An 18,548-nucleotide genomic window follows, 5' to 3' on the forward strand; every position below is an offset into this window, starting at 1 on the left:
GTACGCTGGTGGAATCATTGGACCGTATTTTTTCAAAGATGCTGTTGGACGCAACGTTACGGTGAATGGCGATCGCTATCGTTCGATGCTAACAAACTTTTTGTTGCCAAAAATGGAAGAACTGAACTTGGTTGACATGTGGTTTCAACAAGATGGCGCTACATGCCACACAGCTCGCGATTCTATGGCCATTTTGAGGGAAAACTTCGGACAACAATTCATCTCAAGAAATGGACCCGTAAGTTGGCCACCAAGATCATGCGATTTAACGCCTTTAGACTATTTTTTGTGGGGCTACGTCAAGTCTAAAGTCTACAGAAATAAGCCAGCAACTATTCCAGCTTTGGAAGACAACATTTCCGAAGAAATTCGGGCTATTCCGGCCGAAATGCTCGAAAAAGTTGCCCAAAATTGGACTTTCCGAATGGACCACCTAAGACGCAGCCGCGGTCAACATTTAAATGAAATTATCTTCAAAAAGTAAATGTCATGAACCAATCTAACGTTTCAAATAAAGAACCGATGAGATTTTGCAAATTTTATGCGTTTTTTTTTTAAAAAAAGTTATCAAGCTCTTAAAAAATCACCCTATATAACCAACCGTATTGAATAACGAACTGCAACTTAATAGGCACTAATATTTTTCTAATTAGATAATAACTACACATATCCAACAATTAATGTGCAGTTAATGTGAATACTTAGTTATGCGCTTTAGTTTTGTCGTACCAGATTTTTGGAGTTCTTCATATATTTAATTTTATATATTATTTTAATAAGTTAACTTGTTTAATACATGAACTAATAATACAAATCAATAAAACATCATGTAATGCCTACTTTATGATTTTATTCAGTTAAATACCGACAAGGTACATTCCGTGCTTTAGTTTTGTCGCACACTGTATATAATTATAGCCGCTGCAAACGTATGCCCAGTTTCACAGTGCTGACTTAAGTTGTGCTTAAGATAAAACAGGAAAATTGTGTTTCACAGTTCATACTTAAGTTGTGCTTAAGTACTGAAAAAAGGAGACTTAAGCATTGCGTAAGTAACAGATGTTTTTTGTTTTGAATTTTCAGCGACGTCTTTCTTGGCGTTCGGGCAAGTGTGGGTCCGCTTGCATTCGATGTCAGCTTTATACTTTTCCACCAATTCCAAAAGGTGCTCCGACTCGCTAAAATTCGGGGGTCTTCTGTTGTTTTCATCCATTTTCGATCTAACTTTCCTCGCAAATTTATGTATAGTCTGTTACAATTTAAATATTTCAAACATATTTTTATGGATGACATTTGTAAAACATATGTTGCCCATAACGTTGCCATATATCATAATAAAATTTTATAGAAACTAATCATTGACTGTGAAACGCAAACGACTACTCAGTCGGCAACAATGCTTAGCTAAGATATTATTTGGGCACAACTTAAGTATGGACTGTGAAACCGGGCATTATAGTTTTCGAGATATTTGCATTTAAAGTTTAAAATTACCACTATTTGCAGTACGTGTGTTGCGAATTAAAATTAGTTTTACACTTATATTTTGCACTTTTGTATCCACTGAAACTTCAGTAATTCGTTTGTACACATTTATTTTACATTATACAAGGTCTGTCGCAAAAGAAACAAGACTGTTAAAAAAAAACAACAAAAAAATTATATTTTTCAAAAGTTATATTTTGTTTTTAGAGTAGTTTCCTTGTGCTTCGATACAGCGTTTATCTCGGTCAATTAGCATTTCAAATGAGTGATTAAGGTCTTTTTTCGGAATGCTCTTGAGAATATCGGTCGTCGCCTTTTGGATAACTGAAATGTCCTGAAACCAGTGTCCTTTCATGGGCAAATGAAGTTTTCCAAACAGGTAAAAATCACAGGGTGCCAGATCAGGTGAGTGGGGTGAGTGATTAATGGTTAATATCGAGTTTTTTGTCAAAAAATCAGTGACAAGCGTCGACCGATGACACGGCGCATTATCGTGCAATAGGCGCCAGGACCCTGCCTCACGGTATTGTGGTCGAACATAATAGATAGATATAGATCTATAATAGATAGAACCTAAAACACAGCATTAATCGTTTGGCCAGGTGGGACGAACTCTCGGTGTACAATACCCTCGGAATCATAAAAACAAATCAGTATTGTCTTTATTTTTGACTTCTGTAGACGACTTTTTTTCAGTGACTTCTGAACGTTACAGAGGTCCTCACGACCTTCTTGGAATCGCTTAAGCCACTCATGCACATTACTACGGGATAGGCACTGATCACCATAAACTTTTTTCATCATTTGAAATTTTTCAATAAACGTTATCCCCAAGTTTAAAACAAAATTTGATATTTGCTCTTTGTTCAAAATGCATTTTACGACCGATGATCAAAAGCTGCTGTCACTTTTTGATCGATAACATCGATTGTAGTTATCCAATTGACTTAAAATTTTTACGAAATATCATGTTTAATACCCGCCAAATGCGGTGTGTATACTGTTTTTCACGTAAAAAAATAACCCTGGTCGGTCCAACACCGGAGTGTCAAATTTTTTTCGCGTATATCCCATTTTTGTGTTGGCGGCCTTTGGCCGCGCTTCAAAAAAATGGCACAATTTCGATTTCTTTGGCGCCGCGATTTGAAGGTACCGTTGGAAAGAGGAAGTCCTCCTGATTAAAAAATATTTAGGGTTATAGGGTCCGCAAACGCTTAGATATTCGACCTTAAAATTCAAAAATTCGTAAAATTCGAACATTTCAAGAAGCTATTTCACCAGATTTTTTACTTAAAAAATTTTCATTTTAAAAATTACATTTTACACTCGTTTGAACCTCATTTGTTTGGATGTTTTCTTTTTTAAATTTATTAAACAAATAAGTAATATTATATACATGTATTAGTAATATTATATAATAATATTATATATACATATGTATACGTAGTATTATACAATAATATTACGTAAAAAAAGTGTACAGATAGTATACAGTACAGTATGAAATCTCAAATTTTGTTTCAATATGTACTACACGAAAGTACTTCGGTCACCCCGGGTAGTCGCTCGACCAGGGTTACTTTTTTAGAACGCGGCCAAAGGCCGTCAACGCAGAAAGGAGTACTACGCAAAAGTACATCGGTCACCCCGGGTATTCGCTCGACCAGGGTTATTATTTTAGAGCGCGGCCGAAGGCCGCCAACGCAGAAAGGAGTACTACGCGAAAATACTTCAGTCACCCCGATATTTTTTTTTATAGTAGGGGGAAGCATCGAAAGCGGAGTGCGGAACTTTAATCCGCTAAACCTAACCTACTCCCAACTCAAGACTCTCCCACAGAACCACCGATTAAGTATTACTTCGTGGGAGGGACAAGACATTTAAGTCTCCTCTATTGCGCGGACTGACGGACGCCTATTCTGTTGGAAAGATCTCAGTTTGGTCATTATGGATGCTGACGCTTCGCTGACAGCTTTCCATTTATCAGTCGACTGACACATGAGTGTCGTTAAATTATCGACCGTAAAACTACCACCCAGTGTGGTTTTTAGCTTTTCCCTTGTATTCGAAAAACGAGGGCAATAAAATAACACATGCTCAGAGTCTTCTATATACTCTGCACATGTCGGACAATTCGGACTGATGTCGTTGTGGAATCTGAAAAGGTAGCTTCTAAAGCATCCATGTCCACTAAGCATTTGGGTCATATGAAAGTCTAGGTCCCCATGTCGTCTATCTATCCATGAGTGGATGTCTGGTATAAGTCGGTGAGTCCATCGCCCTTTGGATGAGGAATTCCACCGCTCCTGCCACATTTTAACGCTCTTGTTTCTCTCCTCGATCCTTACCGATTCTGTTTTAGGCGTTGATAGCTGATATAGACGCTCGAGTTCGTCTCCCTGGATGTCAATGGGCGGCATGCGGGCTAATACTTCAGCAGCATCGGTTGATATAGTCCGGAAAGCACTTATTACTCGAATTGCAGAAAGCCTATGCACTGCAATTATTTGTTTAGCATACGATTTTGTATTCATTGCCTGTATCCAAACTGGTGCCGCATACAGTATTACGGAACTCATTGCTTTCGCTATTAAGAATCGCCGGCTGGAACGCACACAGCCTGTATTGGTCATCATTCTCGATAGTGCATTGTAAATTTTGTTTGCTTTACTGGATGAATACTCCAGGTGTTCTTTAAATTTTAATTTAGAATCTAATATTACTCCCATATACTTCAGTTGCGGCTGTGAAGTAATCTCGCACTCCCCTATGAAGAGCTCTATTTGTTCTTCTACCTTCCTGGTGCTTATGAGCAAAACTTCAGTTTTTTGCTCCGCCAGCTCCAGACCCACAGATGAGAACCAATGGCGTAGACCATTTAAGCACTCATTGCATTTGTTTCTTAGGTCGGCTAATTGTTTGGCCACTGCTACCACCATGAGATTATCCGCATACGCTATTAGTTTCACGTCTGTTGGTTGCTGTCTTTTTAGCACCCCGTCGTACATGAGGTTCCATAATAGTGGGCCTAGCACTGACCCTTGGGGTACACCACTCGAGATAGAGTAGCTCTTGGTGCCTTCGTCCGTCTCAAAAATCAGCCTTCTGTTTTTAAAATAACTCGTTATTATGTTTATGAGGTATTTAGGGGCCCGTATTCCATCCAGGGCTTTAATTATGTGTGCCCATTTTGCTGAGTTGAACGCGTTCTTGACATCCAGGGTGATCAGCGCACAGTACTTTTTTGTGCCGCCTTTCCATCTTTTGCCACTTACTGCACATCTCGCAGTATCGACGACTTCTCGTAGTGCGTCAATAGTGGATCTCTTCTTTATAAAGCCGTATTGTCTCTCTGATTGCTAACTCCAAGCGGTTTCGTACTATACTTTCGTACACTTTACCCATTGTGTCGAGCATACACAGAGGTCGGTACGATGAAGGTTCTTCAGGTGGTTTCTTTGGTTTTGGGAGCAGAACCAAACGTTGTACTTTCCAAGAGTCGGGGAATACCTCTTCCTTTAAACAAGCGTTGTACATTTTAGCGAAAACTCGGGATTTTAAGCTTATGGCTTCCTTCAGAGCTCTGTTTGGTATGCCATCCAATCCGGGCGCTTTGGTGTTTTTGATTTTCCTTGCTATTGCCAATAGTTCGTCTTCCGTGACTAACGGGGGTGACTCTGCAGCTTCGTTTCGTCGCTTGGCATATGAAATCCGGTCGTGTTTCGGGAATAGTGTTTCGACGACCTTTCCCATAAAAGAGGCATATTTAGGTTGCTGCTGCTTGTTTTTAAATCTGGACATGCATATTTTTTATGCAGTACCCCAAGGGTCAAGGTTTGCTTCCTCACACAGCTTCTCAAAACATGATTTTTTGCTTCGTGTAATTGCCGACTTCAGGAGCCTCTTGTAGCTTTTAAATTCCTTCATAAGGCGATTTTCGTTAGTTTCGCCCCAGTTACGCTGTAGACGCCGTCTAGCTGAGTGACAAAGCTTTCTCAGCATGGAAATTTCATCATTCCACCAATATACAGGCCGCCGCTTGTGGTGATGTGACGTTCTACGCATTGTTGCATCGCATGCTGCCACGAGTTCTTTTCGAACTGCTGATACCAAGTGGGCGGCGCTATCACCAGATGCCTTTGATGCACTCCAGACTAGGTAAAACAGGTCTGGGCCGAACTCTTGTTGTTTCCAACTTCGCCTTCGGGAGGGGTTTCTGCTTAGAAGCTCCTGCTCTCGGGAGTACGAAATTTGCGCTATAATTGCCATGGGATCACTGTTTGTGTATATGTCGGAAACTGCCCACTTAATGTGCATGCTCAGCGAATCGTTTGCAAACATAATGTCAATTATGGATCCTTTATTGCCTTTTTGGTAAGTATTTCGAGTTCCGGTGTTCATTATTGTTAAGTGCGTTTGACTCAGATATTCATGAATTAGCCGCCCGCGGTGGTTTGTACATCTGCTGCCCCATGCACTTGACCAAGCATTAAAATCACCCGCTATTATAATAGGTGTTTTGCCTCTGGTTTCCAAAGAGAGCCTTAAGAGGAAATCTTCGAATTCTGCAATTGTTGCGCTGGGACGAGCGTAGCAACTTACAAAATAAATCCCCTGAATATTCGTCCATGTGAAACAATTATGTTTTTCTCTGGAGCAGGTCTTAAAAGGTTGCCCTTTACAGGACCATATTGCTGCCTTGCCAGCTTTGTCTGCAATCCATGTGCTTTCCGGACGCTGGGAGTATTGTTCACTTGGTATGGCGACATCAATGTTCTCTTCTATGATTATCTGATCTAGCAAATCTTGTGCTGCTGCGCAATGGTTTAGATTCAGCTGTAGTATCTTCATTTACTTAGCGATTTCATCATCTCGAGGTACTTTGGGCAAGTCGTGCTCAATACAGAGTGCTCCCCTTTGCAGAGCATACAGCTCGGAACGTTTGTGCACAACTTTGCTACGTGTCCTGAGGATCCGCAACGCATGCATAGGGAAGATCTGTCTGTCAGGCTGCAACATTTACGAGCCATGTGACCCAAAAGGAAACACTTATAACACCTGGGTATTCCCGAAGGCGACATATTGACCAACCAATCTTTATCTTTCCCACTTTGAGTGCGGCCTTAGTGTCTTGAGCTCGCATGCATATAAGTGCTATTTGTGTGCCGCTCCTTGTTTTTCGTAGACTTTTGACGTTTGTTGTCTCTAGATTTTGGATTCCACACTCCCTTTTCAGTGCTGAGCAAATTTCTTCGGGAGTTGTTATTTCGTCTAGGTCTTTGCATACAATGGTCACGTTGTGGGTTTTAGGCTGTATAATAGCCATTTCTCCAACCACTCCTTCCAAGACGCTTTGAAAGGATTCAGCTTTCGTGTCTCTTCCATTTTTCAGTTCTAAAAGCAGGTCTCCTTTGAGTGTTTTCCGAACATAGGTTAAGTTCGAACCCAACTCCTCAAGCCCGCTGTCACTTTTTATTTTCCGCAGAATATCTGCATACGACGCCCCTTCTTTCTTCGTGATTATAATGGCATCCGGTTTGGTTTTAATTTTCTTTTCCATCGTTTTCCTCTTTTCAACCACGTATACCCATCTTTCATTTGCGCTCTGAAGGGTTGTCACCCCGATATGATATTGTTACAAAAGTGGTATTAAGTTGTATTTGCATTGCTATATGCATCCCTTATTATGAACAATAGCTGTATGTATATGGAATGGCATTACGTGTGTTTGTCTTGTTGTAGACATCTGGCGACACGGCTGTCTGCTTGTCTAAACAATAGTCCCATCTGGCGACACGGCTGTCTGCTTGTCTAAACAATAGTTGCGTCTGGCGCCGTATGGCATTATGTTCTTATAATTGCCAGACGCAATATTCTAGAACAGTGTTGTCCAAGGACACTTCGGCATCAGCGAGGAGCGCGTGGCTATATAAGCCGTGGCAGCGTCAACGTAATCAACCAGTGCTAAGAGTAAACTGATATAGTGTAGACGAGTTGTAAAATAAAGAGATTTTGTTGAAGTGAATTAAACGGTTTTTGGTTTTATTTGTCAATCCAGAGATACGAAGAGTAAAACTAGCAAGGAGTAAATTCGTAACAATATAAATTTTACAATATTATCATAGATGTTTACTTATTTGTCTTTATTGAACATAAATCGCATATTATACAAATTATATTTTTTTTGTTTCACACAGATTTTATTAAAAAAGATATTTTATAATTATAGCAATTTTTGGGAGTAAAACTTTTATTATTAAATTTTATGAGGATTCAACTCCTCTTGCTGATGGCCACTTTTACAATAATAGACTCAATGATTTTTGCATTTACTCACAACCTTCTCACGCTGTCAGCTGGCGTCAGTATTTTTCCACATTATTAGTACCTTTATGCATTTAATGTGTTAGAATTCCAGGAATGTGAACGTCATCACTATTTACTTTGTGGTTGATGCAGGGTTGCTGCGTTTGACAGCAAAGCATCAAAATTCTTACGTTATTCCAGTAATAAGAAAATGAAGAACAAAATAGATGAGTCAAAAGCGATTTTCAGCAGCATACGAAAATTAGTAGCAAAATCAATCATCCTAAGATGATACCTTAACTTACATATACATATGTATATGGAAAAAGTTTTCACAACTCAATATTATAACTTGAAAAATGTTGGATATTATTTTTTTATTATAATTAATATAGAAAAAAGAATCACGCAAAGAAACAAACAAAGAAATATCGTTAAGAATCCTACAAATTTGGTGTTTAAGATGTGGCAACGCTTGTTTTTCTCGTAATTGTAAACAATCTAACCTTTGCAACGTTGAGTGCGATAAGCGATTTCTAAATTAATAAATTTATTCATTTATTTCATTTATTTAACGCCAATCGGCACTATACATCTAATAACAATTATAATTATAAATAAGACAACAGGCTTAAACATATAAAATTAGAAATTAAACACGTAACCTAGTTCGTATGCTAGTATTTTAATAAAGCTTTTTTAACGATCCTTCTGAGGTTCTGTAGAGATCCGCTGAAGATGTCGATGTCACCGTGCAGAGAGTTTATCAATCTACAGATTCTTTCCTTTGGGCCATTGGTTACATAGTTTTTGTTCGATCTGCAAGTTTTCAGGATCCTCATCTGTCTAAGGTTAAGCTCATCTGGTACGATTTCAAAGTCGGTCGGCCGGCGAGTATTTCTGGGGCATCAATTAATCCATTGAGGATTTTGAATAAGAAGATGAGGTCTGCTACCTGCCTTCGAGATTTCAGGTCATTTATTTTCAGGATTTTTCGGACGTCTTCTGTTGAATTGATATCGTTTCTGTGTCTGTTATGAAATAGCAGCGCTTTGCAGAACTTGTGCTGGATTCTCTCTACTCTGTTGGTCATTGAGTCTGTGAATGGGGCAAATCACTGTTCCATATTCTAGAATAGGTAGCACTAATGCTGAGAATAGGCAGGTTAACGAGCAATTGTTCTCAAATTCCCTACACATCCGATTAATCAACCCTAATACTTTGTATGCCTGCGAAGTAATTCTATCGATGTGTTTCTTGAAATTTAGTCTTCTGTCAATAGTTATACCCAGGTCTGTGATGTCTTCAACTTCCGTGAGTCTTTGGTCGTTCAACGTGTAGGTTAAAGGTACCTGCGTATGCGCACGGGTAAATGACATCACTGCGCATTTTTTCACATTCAAAACAAGTTTATTTATCTTACACCAGTTATACAGCTCATCTATATCGTTTTAGTATCAGAAACGGTGGAAATTCTACGAAAAATTTTTAAATCGTCAGCGTATAATAAGTATTCAGACTGCAGATTCCTCCCAATGTCATTCACAAATATGTTGAAGAGTATGGGTCCAAGGTGGGATCCCTGGGGAACACCAGATGTGACATCATACTCATCTGAAATGTGTCCATCGATTCTTACTTGCAACCTTCTTCCTGTTAATTATGATCTGATCCAGCGTAGTGCATTGCAATTCACTCCATAATTTTTTAGCTTCACCATAAGTCTCATGGTCCACTTTGTCGAATGCCTTGCTAAAGTCCGTATATATTGAATGAACTGGAATACCACTGTCCATGGCCTTCAAGATGTAGTTGACATAGATATATAAATTTGTTGTAGTGGATCTGCCACCAACAAATCCGTGTTGCTTGGGAGAAATGATATTTCTAAATGATGATATCAACTGAGGCAAGATAATTTTCTCAAACAGTTTTGCTAATGCAGATTAGATACATACAGGTCTATAATTGGTGACGTCAGATCTTGGGCCGTTTTTTGGATGGGACTGATGAACGACGATTTCCACGCCGATGGAAAGGTTCCGTGATATAAAGACTTACTGAATATATGCGTGATAGGTTCAGAGAACCCGACAGCACAGTTGCGTAGAAATATATTCGGCAGACCATCAGGTCCTGCTCCTTTTTTTGGATCCAGGGCCAACAGCTGCTTAAAAACTTCATTGAAGTTAGCATCAAATTCATTTAGCTCCACATTTCCTACAATGTCAGCAGATTGATGATGACCAACTCCGCTGGGGCTCATTGTATAGGTGTCTATGAAGTAAGATGCGAAGATATTACTAATCCCCGCACCCGAATGAGCGGTTAGGTCATTCCATGTCATGGTAGCTGGGACTACCATGTCGGTACCCCTTTTGTTGTTGACAAACCTCCAGAATTCATTTTTGTCTGAAGAGACTAGATTTTCCACTTTATTAATGTATGACTTGTAGCATATTGCACTTAATTTCTTGCATTCGAGTCTCAGTTGGCTAAAACATCTATAATTGGACTTAGTTTTATTCATCCTATATCTGATATGTGCAGATTTCTTCAATTTAATTTTATTTATAAGTTCTTTAGAGAACCAGCTGGGAAATTTACTTGGTTTGCTCGAATATACAGGAACGAACTGAGAAATACCTTCTTGCACTTTATTATAAAACCAACTAACCTTATCATCCACTTCTTTTATTTTGTATATCAATCCAGTTAGATCTTAAAAAGAAAGCATTAAGACTCACATAGTCGGCGTTCTTAAACGAATAAGAAGGAAGATAGTTTGGTGTTAGGCTAGGCTGAAAATCCAAGGAGATCTCCAGAGGCGGGTGATATTTATTCACAGTCGTGAAAGCAAGAGTTTCGTTGATTGAGAGATCCAAATTACTGAAACATAGTCTCCCACTATCATGATCCTTGAATCCGGAAATTTTTCCTTCAAATGTATTGATGTTTCAGTATGGGCATAGTATATCTCATAATTAGATTGTGGTGGTATATATACGCACCCAATGATGATACAAGCATTATGACCTTTGATCCTTATGAAAATCTGTTCTAGGTTATTGTTCCCAATGGATATAAGCTCAGCTTTAATTATTCGTTTAAAAGCAATCAGGACACCACCTCCTCTCTCGCATTCTGTCGAAGTATCTCTGTCCTTCCTTAGTGTGATATAGTAGCTATCGATGTATTCGTTATTTTGAATAGATGAGTAAAGCCAGGACTCTGTGATACATATTACGTCGTGCGAACTACTTGCTGATGAGGTTAGGAACTCGCTCAGTTTTGCCCTTAGACCGCGCGTATTCTGGTAGAATATTTGTACCTGCTTTAGATTTCCTTTCCTCGACGACGACTTGGCGAAAGTTTGGGTTAACAATTTTAGGCGTGCCATTCACGTATTTAATGGTTTTGTTTTTCACGCCACTTTCATTCAGCAATTTAAGTCTTTCCCTCAGTGATTGCAAATGTGACTGCTGAGCCGGAGTGAGATCTGACTTGAAGGAGACCCGTGTGTCAGGATCAGGTTTGGATCTTAGTATACTTCTGGCATAAGTGACAGACTGTGTCTCAATCAGCAAAGGCCTAGACCGATCGGGTGTTGGACGCCCTAGCCTGCGTAGCCTGAACGATTTCATATTGTCATGGAGCTCTTCAGGAATGACTGATGTGAACTTATTTCAATGTTTAAAGTGTATATTTAAATATACCAAGTGAAAAATGTAAAAAAAAAATTAGTGAAACTTAGAGAAATACCATGTGTTTTGAGTGCAAATTTTTGAATCTTTAATCGTGAATATTTTGAAAAATATAAGTTATTTCAATATTATTTTTGGATATTCCTCCTCTGGAGAAGCTCCCCTATCCGTACATACCCCATTTATACGGAAATTCGGTTTTTTTACCCCTCCGCGAAAGTAATCGGAATCGTGCCAAAAAAATAAACCTGGTCTGTCCAACACCAGGGTGTGTGAAATTTTTTTTTGCCAAAACTCCATCTTGCATTGACGGCCTTCGGCCGCGCTTAAAAAAGAAATAACCCTGGTCAGTCCAACACCGGATTGTATAAAATTTTTTTCTATAAATAACCCTGGCCGATCCAACACCAGGGTAGACATTCGTTGATTCGCAACCGACTTCTTTCTGCATTGGCGGCTTTCATGATTTATCAAGAAAAGTGATAATGGTTTATGTATTTGGGGTATAATCCTTGTTTATATACATACTTGATCTGGAGAACCTCCTCTATCCGACCGTACCCATTTTGGGTTGGGTTTAGTTTAGTATCTCATTTTCACTGCTTATTCCTCTTAAATGCGTGCACGGATTTTTTTAAATTTATATAGCACGGATAGCCAATGAATTAAACTTTTGTTTAAATGTAAATTTATTGTTAAATGTTAATTTGTTTTTTAGATATAAGTACGCAAAAAACGCACATTTTCACATTTGCTCAAACAATGGCTCTCTTCTTTTGAAGTTTTGGTTGCATTGCTTGCAAAAAATTTAACCAATTTAACACACCCACATTCTTTGAAATATATTTAATTGAATTAATGATAAATTATGGATTTTAAGTTGCAATTTGATGTACAATTTAATAAATAAAACAGCTTTCAATTACGTGTTATATTGTTCCTCGAAATGTAAGCAAAATTACTGAATGTGAACTGTCAAACGACGAGGAAAATAAGCACAAAAGGAAGATAGTAATAACCCAACGAATCAAAATGGTAGGTCTTATATACTGCGGCGGTTGTTTCAATGTAATATATTATACTGAAAATATAACGAAAATTTGGAATAAAAAATCGCGCGATTTTTTATTCCAAATTTTCGCCTGCGGCGCTTGTTACAATTATATTATGCTGAAAATATATTCAAAATTTGAAAAAAAAGATCGCGCGATGAAAACCCAATTTTATTATTTAGGGGGTCTTGTATAAATGGTTGGTTGGGTTAACTTGGTACTTCAACTACTTGTATGCATTATTATCGATGCATATACAATTTTTAATTTTCAGTGTTTTTATTATTTAAATAAAGTGGATTTCCACTTTAATTCATTGAAATAATAAAAATAATAAACATAGTCACCCTATGCGTAAAAATACACAAATTTTATAATAATTAGTGAAAATTGTATGGAAAAACTACGATTTTACGCCATTTTCACGAGGCTGCCCTAGAGCCTCCCGGGGTCCTAGGGGGGCAAGGGTGGTATTATTCAAAAGTTCCATTCATTACCTTTCAAATGAGGGGGGTAGCAAGCCCCCGCCCCCTCCCCCTTTGCGCAAAACCTCTTCAAAATGAGATACTAAACTAAACATTCCCAGCGGGTTGGGTTTAGTATCGCGCCGGTTAATTTTGGCTCACTGTACCTAAACGAGAGAACCAAATTGAAAATTTTAAACACGCATGTATGCTTAAATTATCGAACTTTAACTTAAAACATATTTTATAAAAATCGGTTCACAAATTTTTCCAAAAATTCACTTTAAAAAATGCTATTTTTTGCAAATTTCTCAATATATGCTAGTACATTTTCATCTATTGTGCATTGTACTAAACCAATTATGGATACATTTTCACGCACATACATTACTTATGAATTATAAAAACCACTAGTAATGTTTTAAATTACTTTTGATTGTTAATTTCTTTGTAAATCTTTAAATAAAATACACATTTTTCTGCACTGAGTTCAATAATGCGAAAAACCAAAATGACTGCTTAATTTGAACTGTCAAATTGCCGAGAAAGCACGAACAAATGGGAATAAATTAAACCCAGTTAGCAATAAATGTATGAAGTGAACGCGAAAAGGTGTTCAATGCTAAAATACTGTGGATGGCGTAGCCGGTATTGGACCGACCAGGGTTATTTTTTTAGAGCGCGGCCGAAGGCCGCCAACGCAGAAAGGAGTACTACACGAAAGTACATCGGTCACCCCGGGTATTCGCTTGACCAGGGTTAAAAAGTGCGATCCTTCCTCCTTCCAATAAGGTAGCGTGAGGGGGGGTAGCCCCCACCTGTTTTCTCCATAAACAATACTAAACCGGTGCGATACTAAAGATTTCCCGAAATAGCTTCTTGAAATGGTCCAATTTGGCGAATTTTCGAACTTTAAGGCCGAATATCTCCTAAACTAAGCGTTTGCGGACCCTATAACCCTATGTTTTTTAATCAGGATCTTTCCAACGGTACCTGCAAATCGCGGCGCCAAAGAAATCGGAATTGTGGCCCTTTCAAATTAGGGGGGTAGCAAGCCCCCAGCCCCCTCCCTCTTTGCGCTAAACCTCTTCAAAATGGGATATTAAACTAAACATTCCCATATTTATTTTCTTGATCTGGAAGACCTCCTCTATCCGCACATACCCATTTTAACCCTGAAATCCGGGGATGCTATTCTAAATCGAAACCAAACTTTTTATTATTGTATTTAAGACTGCGTTCTAATAAACACTTTAATATTGATAGAATTGTTGTTTACTTATTTCTGACGCTAAGATATTGCTTTTAGATTACCATAAATCGATTTTTCTATTCAACTATATATTATATAAATGAACCACTACTCTAAGATACTCGAACACAGTTAGAAAAGCCACCCAATAATTAAACATTACAATATGTCTGTAAAAACGATATTTGTCCAGAAAATATACTATGTAGAGAACATTAGTTCATACCTTTTATATATACACAGTTCCACAATCCTGTTATGATAAATTAGTAGCTTACAGAAAACATTTGCTGATAATTTCACATACATAGAAGTTATAAATTTATGACACTTAAATTAACTATTATTCACGCCAAAAAATCAACCTAATTTTTTTAATAAAAAATAACTGCCATGAATTTGCTACTCTTGAGTTTATTAAACAGTAGTCCTAACCCGGCATGTCGGCACGCAATTGATTTTGTCTAGACAACTGGTTTACTAGCAATATTGCATCCAAACTTCATATACACGACACATGTGCGTTCGGACTGTACGAAATCGTTTCGCCATACATGACATACGAGGGCTGCTATATATATTTCTGGCCTAGGCAACACTAAGTGTTGCCAGGTACAATCTGACATTTCCATTGGAAAGTTTGACATTTTTTAGCATAACATCACCCAGAACGTTTTGTCATTTAATAGTGAATTGTTTTATTTACAGAGAATTAAAAAATCCATCTCGGCCAAAAAATGGAATTAACTCGTGAACATTTTCGTGCAATCATTTTTCACAACTTTCGACGTGGATTGTCACGACAAGACTGCATCGATGAACTAAAATCTTTGAATGGCTATGAAGCACCATCCTATAGCACTGTGAAAAACTGGTTCAACGAATTCAATCGTGGCCGACGCTCGCTCAAAGACGAATTCCGTGAAGGTCGTCCAAAAACAGTCTTTGTGTCGGAAAACATCGATGCCGTACGTGAACTGATAATGCAAGACCGTCACGTAACATACCTTCAGATAGAGGCATGCCTATGTATTTCGCGGTGCTTCAAAAGACGTTTATAAGATCGTCACAGGTGAGGAATGGATCTATGCGTATGAGCCCGAAACAAAACAACAATCGACCGTGTGGGTCTTCCAAGACGAGCCAAATCCAACGAAAGTTGTTCGTGGAAGAAGCACTTTGAAGCAAATGGTCGCCTGTTTCTTCGGCAAAATTGGTCATGTGGCGACTGTTCCACTTGAGCAACGTAGGACGGTCAATTCTGAGTGGTACACCACCATTTTTTGCCTGAAGTCTTCGGAGAAATTCGAAACACGAACAAGAGAAGACGAATCCATAGTGCACCATGACAATGCGAGCTCTCACACATCGGCTCAAACCAGCGCCTTTTTGACCGGCCAAAACGTCGAATTGATGGGTCATCCGCCGTACAGCCCTGACTTGGCACCCAATGACTTCTTTTATTCTCACACATCAAGAAAATAATGGGTGGCCAACGATTTTCGTCGCCAGAAGATGCTGTTGAAGCATTCAAAAACCATGTTTTGGAGGTGTCTCAATCGGAGTGGAAAAAGTGCTTCGAAAATTGGTTTGAGCGCATGCAAAAGTGTATAAATCTTGATGGAGAATATTTTGAAAAACAATAAAATCATTTTCGTTGATAAATATTCCTATTTTCATTATTTTTTGCGTTCGGTCCTCTCACAGTGCAAATATGCGACAAGCAAACGGAAAATTGTTCGTCCGCAATCTTTCCTATTCGGCGACACGAGAGAAATAGGACTTTGAGTACATGTGTGCACACTGATCGTAAAACATCAAACATTTTCGAGGACATGGATTAACATACTCACAAGTCCATACACAAGTAAATCGCAATTGAACACCGATCGAACGCACATGTGTGTCGTGTGTGGCCACCTTAACGGGGCATCTCGACAAGCAACAATTTATTGCATACTTACTATATTCCCGTGCCTATTGCCTGTGGAGGCTCTGTATTGCTTATGGAATGCAATATATGGAATACTAATTTGTATGTCATATATTGAAAGCAATAAGCACTTCACTTCAGCAGTTTAACAGTTTTGCGAGAGAATACTGATGAACCGATAAGAAAATATTGGTTAAAGGTCTTAACATATGGTATGACATCATCTGCATTTAATGCTGTTCGAGCAGGGATACAGAGTGCGAGGGATGCAGAAAAAGAATTCCCAGATGCATCTAAAGTAAATGTAAATGCCTCTGCGAATAGTGGGCATCTCGTCGTGATGCAGGGGCTTAAGCCGCAAGGCATACTCGGCACACCCCAAGCGGTGTGGGTGGTGTCAGTTGGCACTGCCCATGCAGGATGTCGGGTGCCGCATGCGTGCGGCAACCAAGAGTTATCACCTCCTAATCCAATGTGTTATGCGACTCCCGTGCCCATTGGATGATTTGCAGCCACCAGGTAAATTTGGATGTATTTTAATGGAACCTTCCCAACAATGGGCCGAATTGGAAAGTAACGGTGGCCTTACCCCGTCATGGTGCTCTGATGCGGTGGACCCTTGTGTTCCCTTAAAAATACATAGACCCAACAGCTCACCTCGTTAAGCCAAGAGTCGTACGAAAACTATGACAAGGCAACGACCAACGCAGACGACAATGGACAACGGCAACAACAGCGGTACTGCTGCAGGCAAGGGAGGCTCAGGAGCTAAACGCAAGTTCAGTTTCCTGGATGCCCTGTCGCCTGATGAGCGAGAGCTGTTTGAGAAGCATGCGAGAGATGACATGCCCTCATGCAGCGGTACCGAACAGGCGGCAGCCACTGCACCCGCGAACAACGCATCTGACCACTCCGCAACTCCTCAAAGCAAGAACTGCTCAGAGGTGGCGCAACGAACTTGAGCAGCAGGAGACAAGGGCAAAAGAAGGAGGAGGCGCAGGGGAAGACTGCCCCTTCAACCACCAGCAGGTCGTCGGATCGATGACCTTCGTAGGAAGAGTATGAACGGTGCCAGCTTAAAATGGTCCCTCAGGCACCTCCAGGAGGGAAGAACTCCTGAGGAAGCCGAATGGCTAGCGAGGAACAGGGTCAGAGACAACAGTGGCTCCCCGACCTCGAAGGTGCGTAAGGGCGCAAATACCGCATCCAACAGTAAGAGGAGCAGCGGGGTTCAGGACAGTGATCATGTCAACGCAAATCCAACCGCTAGGTCTAGAAGACGGCAACTCCGGCAGCCAACCGCAAGAGCAGCCAAATCACGCCACAGGAGCCACTCTCTTAGAATTTATCATTAGTAATAATTTAAGTATTGAGAATGTTGGGTGTGAAACCACATTCATCACGAGCAACAGGAGGGAAGTGCTGGACATCACGCTGAGCAACGAGCTCATGTCAGGGGTGGTCTCGCAGTGGAGGGTGTCGTCAGAACCCTCACTGTCAGACCACAGGATCTTGAGATTCGGGCTTGGGATTGAGATCATGAAAGTCACCCCCAAACGTATTCTCAAGAACACTAATTGGACCATTTGTCGGGATGCGTTAGAACGAAATCTGTTAGGGGACGGGAAGTCAGTCAGAGGTACTTCGGCCATGGGACTGGAGAGCAGGCTAACTGCCCCTGGTGGTCTAGTAAACTCTCGGAACTCAGATCTAAGGTACGTAAGCTTTTCAATAAAGCCAAGCATAGTGGGAGCTGGGAGGATTACAAAAGCAGCATAATTGCTTATAATAAAGAGATTAGGTCTGCAAAACAAGAAAATTTCAAGAATTTCTGTGAGAACGTCTCTTCAGCACCAGAAGCAGCTAGACTGCACAAAGCTGTGGCAAAGGGGAAGACGAACACAGAATAAGCGATTCAAAAAGGTGATGGTACTTTTACGACAAATCGGAGGAGAGACCTACGGCACTCCTACGAGCGCATTTTCTAGAGACAGTTGAGGTGGACCGGTGCTTACCTGTCGTGGAGCACAAGCCGTCTCGCCTGGACTGGGTGCGTGCAAGGAAACTATTTACTGCGGACTCAGTCAGGTGGGCCACGGTCTCTTTCGCCAAATACAAGTCTCCGGGAGCGGACGGCATCTTTCCGGCGCTTCTACAATAACAGTAGAACTGCCCACCTTGTACAGCTGATGAGAGATAGCCTGGCGCTGGCGTATATCCCTGAACCCTGGAGGACAGCAAAGGTGATCTTTATACCGAAGGTGGGAAGGAAAGACTACTCGCTGGCTAAATCCTTTAGACCAATCAGTCTGACCTTCTTCCTACTAAAAAGTATGGAAAAGGTCCTAGACC

At 40.0% G+C, this 18,548-nt stretch overlaps 1 protein-coding gene across 6 annotated transcripts in view; it reads right to left on the reverse strand.

The window, feature by feature from the left end:
* Positions 1–18,548, reverse strand: part of LOC105225538 (tubulin polyglutamylase TTLL5) — a 274,158-nt gene that overhangs the window by 170,579 nt on the left and 85,031 nt on the right. The window contains exon 1 of one of the 6 annotated variants that reach the window (XM_049449892.1): positions 14,490–14,724. The exons of 1 other annotated variant lie outside the window; for it this stretch is intronic. In XM_049449892.1, the coding sequence (XP_049305849.1) occupies positions 14,490–14,572 (83 nt within the window). In that variant the 5' untranslated portion in view covers positions 14,573–14,724. Of the gene's footprint in view, positions 1–14,489; positions 14,725–18,548 lie in introns of those variants that run through there. 4 more of the 6 variants (XM_049449894.1, XM_049449895.1, XM_049449893.1 and 1 more) reach the window with 4 other exon arrangements.

The sequence above is a fragment of the Bactrocera dorsalis genome, chromosome 2 (assembly GCF_023373825.1).
Source record: "Bactrocera dorsalis isolate Fly_Bdor chromosome 2, ASM2337382v1, whole genome shotgun sequence".
NCBI lineage: Eukaryota > Metazoa > Arthropoda > Insecta > Diptera > Tephritidae > Bactrocera > Bactrocera dorsalis.